At 29.0% G+C, this 12,764-nt stretch overlaps 1 protein-coding gene across 1 annotated transcript in view; it reads left to right on the plus strand.

Annotated features, from left to right (window-relative positions):
* Positions 1–12,764, plus strand: part of LOC100214733 (putative insulin-like peptide receptor) — a gene marked incomplete at its 5' end in the record, with an annotated part of 47,862 nt that overhangs the window by 17,699 nt on the left and 17,399 nt on the right. The window contains 1 exon segment of the mRNA NM_001309771.1: positions 12,299–12,537. Coding sequence (NP_001296700.1) covers positions 12,299–12,537 — 239 coding nt within the window.

Below are 12,764 nucleotides of genomic sequence, written 5' to 3' on the forward strand. Positions count from 1 at the left end.
CCTGGTTTTTGAGTAAAATGTCAAAAAAATTGTTTTTATATATATTTTATATATAATTTAAAATTCTAGCATGAAACTTTGCAAACCTTATACCAATACCTATGAAACTTAATAAACTACTATATATATATATATATATATATATATATATATATATATATATATATATATATATATATATATATATATATATATATATATATATATATGTATATATATATATATATATACATATATATATATATATATATATATATATATATATATATATATATATATACATATATATATATATACATATATATATATATATATATATATATATATATATATATATATATATATATATATATATATATATATATATATATATATTTGTGTGTGTAAGGTGAGGCGCTACAGTTGAAGGGGCTGCTATCAGTAATTGGTTCCAGTAATTTGTTCCAATAATTTAGTAATTAGTAATTAACAATTGGTCCAATAATTTAGTAATCCAGTAATCGGTTCAATAATTTGTAATATAATTTAAAACTGCTCTCTTTAACTGTTTTTTAGAAAAATATTATTATTACTATTATTATTACATACATAGTTTTTATAATCTTTACTATTAATTTTAATTGCTCTTATCACTACTATTATTTTTATTACTTCTACTGATATTATTATTAAATTATTATTATTATATCCATTTTATTATTATTGAATTTGACAGGTGTTTACTTTGTATTGGTACTTATTACTATTTGTAAATACCTTGATGTAACAACTTTATTCAGAATATATTTGATTTTATTTGATTTTTATTTGTTCCAGTACTATGTTCCAGTAATATGTTGCAGTTATTTGCCCAGGATTAGGATCATAATGATCACTCTGTCACTAGTTAATTGTAATCTAGTACAACCTGTTTCATGTTCTGCTGCCTTGTAGGATTCACTGTTTAAGGTAAAGGCCAGGAGCAGTTAACTCTAACTTAAGCTGACCTAAAATAATTCCTGCCACTTGCCTAAAAGACCAGTCTTACACTCCTTCATTTAATAGGCTGGCACAGGTGTAAAAGCTACATAAGGAAAAACAGTAAGAAAAGAAAAGATAAAGTTTTTAGAAAAAAAAGTCAGTTGTCATACCATGCGTTTTTGTTAATATAAAATGTTTTTGTATAAACTCTTGAAATATTGAACGCAAATTTCCATGTTTCCTTTTTGTAATTTAAATTCATTTACCTTTCTGTAATTTAAATTCAAAAAATTTTTCGTTTTATTGTTTAAAGGTTTGAGTTAATGAAATTGAAAAAATGAACTAATTTTTTTTTGCATAAAACATAGTAGTATTTTTTTGCATAAAACATAGTAGTATTTTTTTGCATAAAACATAGTAGTATTTTTTTGCATAAAACATACTACAATATACAACTACAAACATACATTCCCGCTACAACTTTAGTTACAATTTTAGGTTGATTATCAGGAACTGCATCGCTTATTGCTTAGGGTGTCATGCGCTATTTATGATTAAGTCAAGTTACCTATTGTAGTTTTTATTAATTGAAAACATTAATAAAGTACCTAAAAATGTGAAACAAAAAAATTTACCACCTCTTTGTTTTAATTTACAAACATTCTTTGAAGAAACTTTTCATCTGTTGAATTGTACTTTAATTCACCAGACCTACTTGTTTAACCTCTTTGTCAGACTGATTTAAATTCAACTTTTTTATTTTTGGATTTCAGTGTTGATAACTATTATCTTTTGTTTTGCAACAATTCTAAGAATTACATGCTTGGCTAAAACATTTTTCACTAGCTTACATTTTAATTCACCTAATTTTTTTCTAGATTTTTCTTTCTTCATTTTCACCTAATTTCTTGGCTAGAACATTTTTCACTAGCTTACATTTCAATTCACCTAATTTTTGTGAAATCCTATGAATATTCTTTTTTGAATCCTCTGAATATTCTTTTATGTGCTTTTGACCTTGCTGGCTCTTAAGCTGAAATTTTTTGTCTTCTTCAATTTCTTACTATGATAACTTTGTAACAACAGATAGTTACTCAAAAAGTCAATGTTTTCCAAGCAACCCTAATCACTTTCTTTCACTAATTGGTTTGTACCTTCTTTGTAATCACAGTATTTAATCTTGTACCTACTTGTACCAATATTTAATCTGTAAAGTATTGTACTCAATATTTTACTCAATTTAATCTGTAATTACTTAATTTAATCTGTAACTCAATCGTAATTTTAATAACTTAATTTGTTACTCAGTTGTAATGTAATAACTCAATCGTTAATGTAGTTCAATTAATGTACTCAATTGTAATGTAATTGTTACTGTTACTCAATTGTAATGTGATTACTCAATTTAATCAATTACTCAATTTAATCTGTAAAATATTGTACTCAATATTTAATGTTGTACCTTCTTGCACCAATATTTAAAATTGTAATCTTATAATCGTAAAAATTGTAATTCTTTATAATCTCAATATCTTTATAATCTCAAAATTGTTGTCAGGTCAGGTTATCCTGCAACTGGTAACATGTAACCCAGTATAATCTGCTTCATGTCCTGCTGCCTTGTAGGATATGCTATGCCTTTTTAGGCAAAAGCTAGATGTCAGTAGTGCAGTAGTGGTAGTAGTGGTAGAGCGCTTGCTTCATCTTGCTAAGCGAAGGTTCCGAGTTCGATTCCCACCACGTCCCTGGTAGTACCGCGTTCAACTTGTTTCTTCACGCAGCAGCCTCGTTCGTCAAGGTTTGTGTTTCGGAGTTATAAAATTGGGAGAGGGTTACAACCACAAGTAGCCTCCTCATCTGTAGTGGCCTTCTTGGCCTTGGAGAGGTGAATTACAAAAAAAAAAAAAAACTCCAACTTCAAACGCCCCCTGTCTTGGGGCTCTTGGTTGAGTAAAGGCTAGAGATGGTGTCTCTATAAAAATACTTATCTTGGGCATGAGTATTTTTATAGAGACACCATCTCTAGCCTTTACTCAACCAAGCGGCTGGTAGTCAAGTTTCCCCAACTCTGCGGTAGCTCTCAGAGAGGCTGATTCCATCAACAGCTGAAATATATCAAAGTATTAACAGTGCCATGTTGCGCATGGATGGTGTCCCTGTTTGTACTTTTGGTGTGCATTGTCAAGATTACATTTGGAGCCCTTTGTTACGGCTCAGGGTTTATTAATAGTAATGAGGCAATTGCTTTGGCTATTAAACAGTGTACTGAGTACTATCTATGCTTTGATTCAAGTTCTTTAACAAATTTAAAAATGAATGAAGTACCAAAAACTATAAAACACAAAAAACCATCATCATCACCAAGTTCTCTTAACCTATCATTCACTAATATTCTTCCAAGTAACTTTTCTTCTGTTGAGTCTTATCTCTTGCAAAGTTCACCAGACCTACTTGCTCTTTGTGAGACTACTTTGAGTTCAGCTGTCTCATCTTGTGATCTTAGTGTTGATGGTTATCTTCCTCTAATTCGTAAAGACTCCAATAGTCACATGCTTGGCCTGGGCATTTACATTCATAAGAATCCACCCATTTGTCGGGAAACTAGGTTTGAATCCACAGACTATTCTTTCGTGTGCTTTCGTTTAGCACCACTTCACACTATTGCCTTTCTCTTTGTTCTATATCGCTCTCCTTCATCTAAAGACTGCACTCTTTTTGATATTATTTCTGATCATATTGGCTAAGCCCTCTCTCTTTATCCATCAGCTAATAGTGTTATTGTTGCTGACTTTAATGCTCATCACACTGAATAGCTTGGCTCTAGTATCAGCGATTCTGCAGGCATTAAAGCCCACAACTTTTGCCTTTCTCAATCCCTAACTCAAATAGTCAACTTTTCAACTCCCTTTCCAGACAACCCAAATCATTTACCTTCTCTACTCAACTTATGTTTTGTTTCTGATCCTAGTCAGTGCTCAGTTTCTCCACATTTACCCTTAGGTGCATCTGATCACAGTTTGATCTCTCTAAAACTAATATCTCATTCTTCTTCATCACCTGAATCCCCCTATTATTGTACCTCTTACAACTACCTTAAAGCTGACTGGGACTCTTTCCAAGACTCTCTTCGTGATGGCCCTTGGGTAGAAATCTTTCGTCTTTCTGTCAACAAATATGCTTCTTACATAACTTCGTGGATTCAGGCTGGCATTGAATCTTTTGTTCCCTCTCAACAATTCCAGGTCAAACCTCACTCTTCTCCATGGTTTTCCTCACATTGTGCTGCTGCAATTTCCAATCGAAACCGTTACTTCCATATCTATCAACAAAATAATTCTCCAGAAAACAGACGTCTGTTTATTACTGCTAGAAACCATTGTAAAAAGGTTTTGTCTAATGCCAAAGCCTGTTATTCTCAGGTCATGAAATTACTTATTTCATCACAAAAATTAGACTCTTGTGACTTCTGGAGAATCTTTAATAGTATCAAAAATAAGGGCAAATCTGTAATTGCACCTCTCTTGTAAGGTTCAGACTTTGTCTTCTCACCTAAAAACAAAGCTGAATTGTTTGCTAAGAACTTTTCGTCAACGTCATCTCTTGATTCCATTAGTTGCGTTCTACTTAATATAGCTGTCAAACAGGTTGATCCATTGCTTGACATTCATATCACTCCAGCTCAGTGAGAATCCTTTTTTTGGAGTGATATGACATTCATATCACTCCCGAAGTGAGATCCTTTTCAAGCTCAGATCCCCCTTGGAAGGGGCATCTGAGCTTGAAAAGGATCTCACTTCTGCTACAGAGTGGGGCTCACAGCTGTAAACTGTGGCTGGTAAACTTTAATTAAGATAAAACTTAATTTTTTTTCAGGCAATTGTTATTGCAATAATTTAGGTCTTCCTATATTTATGAACAGTAATGTACTCAATGAGTCATCTACCCTTCATCTTCTAGGATTAACTCTTACTTCCTATTTTTCTTGGAAATCATATATCAAATCAGTTGCAAAATTTGCATCTGCTAAGGTTGCATCTCTTTATCGAGCTCGACACTTTCTTACTCAGAATTCTATTCTCTATCTCTATAAATCTCAAATCGGGTCTTGTATGAAATACTGTTGCCATATCTGGGGTGGATTATCTTATGATGCCCTTTTTCTTTTAGACAAAGTGCAAAAACGCATTGTAAACATAGTTGGATCTGTTTATGCAGCCAATCTCCAACCATTATCACATTGTCGTAATATTGCTTCTCATTATCTTTTCTAGAAATACTGTAATGGACACTGCTCTAAGGAGCTAGCGTCTCTTGTGTCATCTACTAAAATTCATTCTCGTGTTACTTGTCATTCTATTAAGTCTCATCCTTTTTCTGTGACTGTTCTTAAGTGCTCCAAAAACTCTTATTCGTCTAGTTTTTTTCCTTGAACATCAGTTCTTTGGAATTCGCTTCCCTCATCTTGCTTTCCTGATTCATATAGTTTGCAATTCTTTAAGTTGTCTGTCAATTGTTATCTTGCTCTACAATCTTTATCTTTTCTCTTCCAGTAACTTCTAACTATAGTTAGTGGTTGCTTGCAGCTTTGTTAGAAGTGAAGATGTTTAAAAATGTGACTGGTTCCTGTCACAGTTTTGCAAAAAACTGTCTTTCAGAACATTCTTCATACCTCTCAAAACTATTTAATAAGTGTTTAATTGAATCTTATTTTTTCCACCTGCTAGAAAATGGCATCTGTGTTTCTAGCTGGTGAAAATGCATTGCAAATATAGTAGAACTAACTGCCAAGCTTTAGCATCTCTTCTGTAGTTTCCCGTCCCTTTTATAGTTTCATCTCTTTCTCAAAAACTTTTATTCATTTAGTTTTTTTTTTCAAACATATGTGCTTTGGAATTTTCTCTTGTATTTGAGATTTCCTGACTCATAAACATTACATTTGTTTATTTTTTTCTTTCAACCACTTTTTTAACTCTTTTCTTTGTTTTCAGTAAAAACTGAAGTAGTGGTCCCAACTTAAGTAGTGGTTCCAACTTAAGTATTTTTTACTAATTTAATTATTTAAACTAATAAAAAAAAAGTAACTTTGCTATTTTTGTTGCCGTAAATTTTGTTGTTTTTTCTGCAAACATTTTTGGGATCTAGCAAAGTTGAGTTAATTTACTCCTTGAGCAGATGTTCAAATCATAGAGTGATCTCTTCTGATTTAATAATTTTCTCTCCAGCTTGAAAGTTTAAAATATCTTTTAAAACTTTGAAAGCTCTTTCATAAGACTCTCACAACTTGTTGTAATGTTTTAAATATTTTTGTATAAAACAGATGATAATCCAGGTAATACAAATATAGGATAAAAATGCCTTATATATGATAAAATTTAATAAAATAGAAATGAGGTAAATAAAAGCTTGTTACTGCTATTATTATTAGACACTAGATAATCGGTCTTGAGTCTCAATTTATCGTCTGGTATCGGTGCGATACCATACAGTATTAGTATCGAAATCACATGATACTGGTATCGAAAGTATCGTTAATGTTGGTATTGTTTGGTATCGCTGCGATACCTTACAGTTTTATTGAATGGTAATATAAATACTTTCTTTTTAAAAAAAAAAAAGTATTTATATAACCATTCATTACATTTATAGTATCAATATCGAGATCACACAATACTGGTATCGAAAGTATCGTTTATGTTAGTACCGTTTGGTCTCGATGTGATACTTTACAGTATCAACATCAAGATCATGCGATACTGGTATCAAAAGTATCAGTTATGTTGGGATTGATGCCTTACAGTATCAATATCAAGATCACGCGATACTAGTATCAAAAGTGATTGCTTATGTTGGTATTGTTTTGTACCGATAGAATCATTTGGTATTGCAACTCGGGTCATCATGAGAACTTGCATTTTATTTTTATAAACAATTAGTAATTTGAAATAGTAAATTCGTATAATAAATGAGATGTATATAACTGACTTATTTATTTTAAAAGAAATTCTCAAAGATGGTTCTACGACATTATGTTTATTATTTAATTTCTCATCTGGTATATTTGTTTTAATTTAAATAATTGTGTGGTATCACTTCTGTATTTTAATTTCTCATCTGTTATCGTTATTAGAATTTTTTTCTATTGTGATTAAAAGAAAAGAAAAGATTTTCTTTAACATTTATTTCTATATTAAATTATTACAAATAATTGAGTTATGTTAAACAGTGTGTAAAGGGCGGACAATAAGGAAAGGGGGTGGTATTTGGGGTTACTACCCTTCCCACCTACCTAAGAAATGTCAAACTTCAAAATATTATCGGTAAAATTAAAAAAATAAGAAAATTGTAATTCAACATTTTATTATTTTTCTCAACAAAAAAAAAGTATTTAAATAACCATTCAATATATTTATTAGCAAATTATCTCATAACCTTTCTAAAATCATTCTAAATGATCAAATGAAACAGTTGTTTTATTAATAAAAAATATAAATCTTATTTTTTATATATTTTTTTTGGTCGGACTAACCCCTAGAACAATGACCTGGATATGCCCCTACTGTGTGTAGTTTCTCAAATTGTTATTCCAACTCTATTGAATTTTTATTCCATTCAGGCAAAAATTTTCTGTGTGGAATTAATCTCCAAGGGAATAGTTTTGCAATCATTAAAGAGAGTTTTTCATATAATTCTCCTAAGGAAATTGGTTGTAATGCAATCGTTAATGATTATTCTAAACGAGTATGAGAAATGATGGCTCAAAAGGAATTGATTTTGTAACAATCATTACAGTTATTTAAAGTTAATTAATTGTGTAATATTGCATCCATATTTTAATTTCTCATCTGGTATTGTTACTTTAATTAAATCTCTTGTGGAATTTTAATTCTTGCCTGGTCTTTTGTTCTGTGTTCAACATTCAACAACTAAACTTTATCTTTAAACAGTTAAACATAAATATACTTAAAAAATAAAGAAAACTAATCTTCACTCATTATGCCTTTTATAGCATCTTTAATCTGGGATTATTTCAAGAAAAGTATAGGTAAGCACTATTTACTAAGTATTGTTTATATTTTATCTCAAAAGGTAATTGCCAGCAATGCCGGGAAATAATCCTGAGATTGATTACCGACAGAATTGTTTTTAAATATATTAAAAACTAAACTCTCTAACATAATAGATTGCGTGGCCAAGCAGATAAAGTTATGGCCTAGGGGTCCAGAAATCTAAGTTCCAGTCTTTCCGAAGGATTTAATTTTTTTAATTTTTTTAAATTAAAAATGGAGTTTATTTTTTAGGTTTTTACGTTATAAATATTATTGTTTATTAACTATTAGGGTTTTAAAAAATTTAATTTTTTTGGTGGAGCAATAGTTCGTTAATCAGCTGATTTTTAGGGAGAACGCTCAAAGCAGTGTGCTAAATTGACCGTCAGGTTGTATGTCTGCCCACTCTGAATTTTTTTTTCCTACTAACTAATTTAAAAAAAAAATTAAATTCACACCTATCAAAGGGTCTATTTTTGGTAATAATATTTTTGAAATTATTTAACTCATTTGATTGTTTAGATGTAAAATTTACAGTAAATGCCCCTAAAATTATTAAAATATTAATAGAAGAAAATCCTAAAATACCAACAAAAGTACAGCAAATTAAAAAAACAACGAATGGATGATAGTTAAAGTGTTGTAGATTGTTAAAAAAACAATAACTAAATCTCTAAAAAGCAATTGTAGTTGTATTTTATTAATAAAAAATTCAATAAGTCACATTTTAATTTTTTGTTTTGTTTTATTGAGAGTCTCGATTCGAGACCATGCGATACTATACGATTCTTTTTATTATCGGTATCATTTGGTATTGAAGCAGTACTGATAGCATCGACTTTTGTACATATGCGATAAACACGATACAAGACCATCCTTCTTGGTATCGAGTGGTATCAAACTGGTAATGATAGTATCGACATTAGTATATAAGCAATACCACGCGATACGAGACCATTCTTCTTGTATCGACTTATACGATACCGATTATCTAGTGTCTAATTATTATCTTCAAAAGCATATAACAAGTGACATCTAAAAAAAGACACTGGATTTAAAGACATATCTCTTTTAAGGTATCAGGTAAAACAAAAAGCAAAATTGTTTTAGAAAGTATTTTTATTCTAGTTTTTATCTATATAATCAGTTATTTTTAATTAAACTATTCCTTCTGACTTAATAAACTGAGCTAAACTCAGTATGAGCTCAAATCAACTTTGTTAGAGCAATACCTGCTTCTAGAGCATAATTTTTCAAGATTTTCTGCATGCCAATTATTCTTGTAAACAAGACTTTTCAAAATAGTTCAAAAATTTGTTAATAGGATGACATTTTGGCAAGTTTGCAGGGTTATCCCCTTTCTCAACAAAATGCACTTTTTTCTTGTTTAGGTACACGATTACTGTTTTTGCATAGTGTGATGATGCCAAATTATTCCAGAATACACATCTACCATCTGAATGATACTTATCGATGAGTGGAATAAGTCTCTTCTTAAGTAGGTTTCTTGATTTACAGTCAGTCCACTGGGCACAAAATAGGGCTGAGAAATGCCATTTTCATAAAAAGCAATCCATAGAAATAATTTTTTTTGAAAGTTTTGTTTTGTTTAGTATTTAACTGTAGATGGAGTAGATTTTATATTGCTAGTATAAAAAATATCATTACCATTGATACTGATTGATTGTGAAATAAGACTTATCAGACCATTGGTGTGAAATAAGACTCATCATCAATAATTGGATTACAGTTTTTGAATTTCTGACACAATCATTTGTGCCTAGTACTTGGAGCTTTTTGCAGGTCAGAATGTTTTGGAATTGTCATTTTTTATCTTGGTTTAATTTTTTCTTTTTTTTTCAATGTTTTATGTGTTGCTGAGAATAGTTGAACTTTTTTGCTGCCTGTTGTTGAGAAACTCTGTCTTTATGGTCAAACATAAGTTTCAGCCTTTGATGTTTTTCTAGGTCATTTTTTTAAGTCTTTCCTCTACTTCCTTGAACTCTTTGGTAACCAGATTCACTTTCAGAATGTTTAATTATCTTGTAGACAGTACTTTTAGGTATACTCTCATATAGTTCATTCTAAGTGAATTTTTTCCAACATTTCTGTAATTTAAATATAATTTATACACACTTTTTCTAATCTCTCCTTGTTTTGAATTTATATTTTTATTCCTTTTTCTATAAAAAATAAAAACATAATATATTTAAAAACGAGAACAAAAATAAAACAATTTTCCTTTTTTTACTTTATACCTTAAAAGAGTTCTTTAAATCAAGCTTTGTTGTTCAGTTGTCACCCGTTACAAATAACGAACTTAAAATCCAAGCATACTCGTGGTCCAAAAAGTACACATTAATTTTAAAACAAGCTTCGCCTGAACCGATGAACAAATAACCAAAAGTAGCATTGGTCTGAACTAGGTTATTTTGTATCGACATTGTTTTAAAACAAGATGAAATCTTTTTTCATAAAACATTTACCCAGGAATATAAACAGTTTAAACTGTTTTTTAACGTTCAAAAAATTTTGTAATATTTTACGAGCTGATGATGCTGGTATCCATAACCCAGTGAAAATTTCTCAAAATAAATTATTATTTGTATTAAGAGAATTCGTATTGTTTGATGTTTTCTTATTAATATAACATACATTCTTATATACGATGTATACACTGAAATCATATGTATATATATATACATATATATATATATATATATATATATATATATATATATATATATATATATATATATATATATATATATATATATATATATATATATATATATATATATATATATATATATATATATATATATATATATATATATATATGTATATATATATATATATATATATATAGAACCCTTAGATGTTGTCCGAAAGTTTTTTCCATATTTTGTTGACAAAAAGTAAAAATTAAAATGCAAGACCGGAATTTTTTTTTTTTAATAATGATAGACTGCCTGCCCCAACCAAACCCTCAGTCGATGTAGCAGCACTCCCTTGCGGGTCAGGCTATTTGTCAGTTGATGTAGCAGCACTCCCTTGCGAGTCAGGCTATTTGTCAGTCGATGTAGCAGCACTCCCTTGCGAGTCAGGCTATTTGTCAGTCGATGTAGCAGCACTCCCTTGCGAGTCAGGCTATAAGAAAGTCGATGTAGCAACACTCCGCGCATGATTTACAGTAAAAAAAATAAAAATAAAAACATTTTATTAAAAAAAATAAAAATAAAAACATTTTCTTAAAAAAAATAAAAATAAAAACATTGTTTATATTGTTAAAAACATTCAGAATGTTTTAAAAACATTCAGAATGTTTTTAAAAATATTCTGGTCAATTAAATTTGCGTTTTTGTGGTTTTTTTATATAACAATTAATTTGTAATTAAATTAATGGTTTTGACTTTCGTCCAACACGAAAATGTTGGACGAAAGTCAAAAGTAATTAAAAGTGACGTATGTGTTGGCATAAGAATCACTTTTTTCCTTCCGCTCTTCCCAAAGCCAACAAACTATAGATCTATATGTATATATATATATATATATACATATATATATATATACATATATATATATATATATATATATATATATATATATATATATATATATATATATATATATATATGTATATATATATATATGTATATATATATATATATATATATATATATATACATATATATATATATGTATATATATATATATATATACATATATATATATATATATATATATATATGTATATACATACATACATATGTATACACAACGTATTATTGATGAGTGATTTACTTAAAAGTTCTTTTGCCAATTGACCCAAGATTTTAAAATTAAATATATGTTTTTTAAAAGATTTTCCTGAGTTTTGTAAATTAAATTCTAAAGTTTTATGAAAACAACCTGATAAAAGCATTTTTGCATATTTGCATAATACAGCTACAAAAATATATAATAAAAGTGTAATGGTTTAGCAGTTGCTTTGTAATCAAAAGTACAGACTCCTGCAACGCAGTAGCTTTGGTTTGTATCAAAGCTTTAGGTTTGAGAGAGAGGGTTGTAAAATAGAAATGTAATAATAATTTAAAATAAAATAAGAGTGTTCCTTTTGGTCCTAGGAAGATGAATATTGTGCTATTGATTTGTGTGTGTTTGTCCAATATGAATTGTTGTATTAAAATATATGATGTGAGTTTTATATAATAAATACTGAAAATTTATATGATGTATGTTCAGTATATCTATGTTAAATTAAATAAATTGAAAAGAATTAACTTCTTTAGACGATCTAATCAAGAAGCAGTTGTGCAGCTAGACAACGAATGTCAGAATAATGATGATTGGAATGTGATTACTGTAGATATTCCAAAAATTGAAAGTTTAGAACAAAGTCTGTTTCTACAATCTAAAATTATCTCTAAATTGACACCTTATACGAAATATGCATTTTACATCAAAGAGATTGTTTCAAAAGGAGAGGAAAGATCTAGCCATATTCATTACATCAACATCTCTGAAGACCGTGAGCAGATTTTATTTAAATTAATTTGAAATAAAGTAATATTTTATAAACTATATTTGTACTAGTAGATAGTCATATTAATAAGAAGTAACTCTACTTTTTTTTATTTTTGTTTTTCATTATAAATAATTATTTTTTAATTTGAGTATTTGGGCTATGAAGGTGGAAAAAATTTTATGCTTTTAAAAGAGAAAGATAGCTGAGAAGATCATGATTAGTTGGATTTA

The sequence above is a fragment of the Hydra vulgaris genome, chromosome 13, assembly GCF_038396675.1.
Source record: "Hydra vulgaris chromosome 13, alternate assembly HydraT2T_AEP".
Taxonomy (NCBI): Eukaryota; Metazoa; Cnidaria; class Hydrozoa; order Anthoathecata; family Hydridae; genus Hydra; species Hydra vulgaris.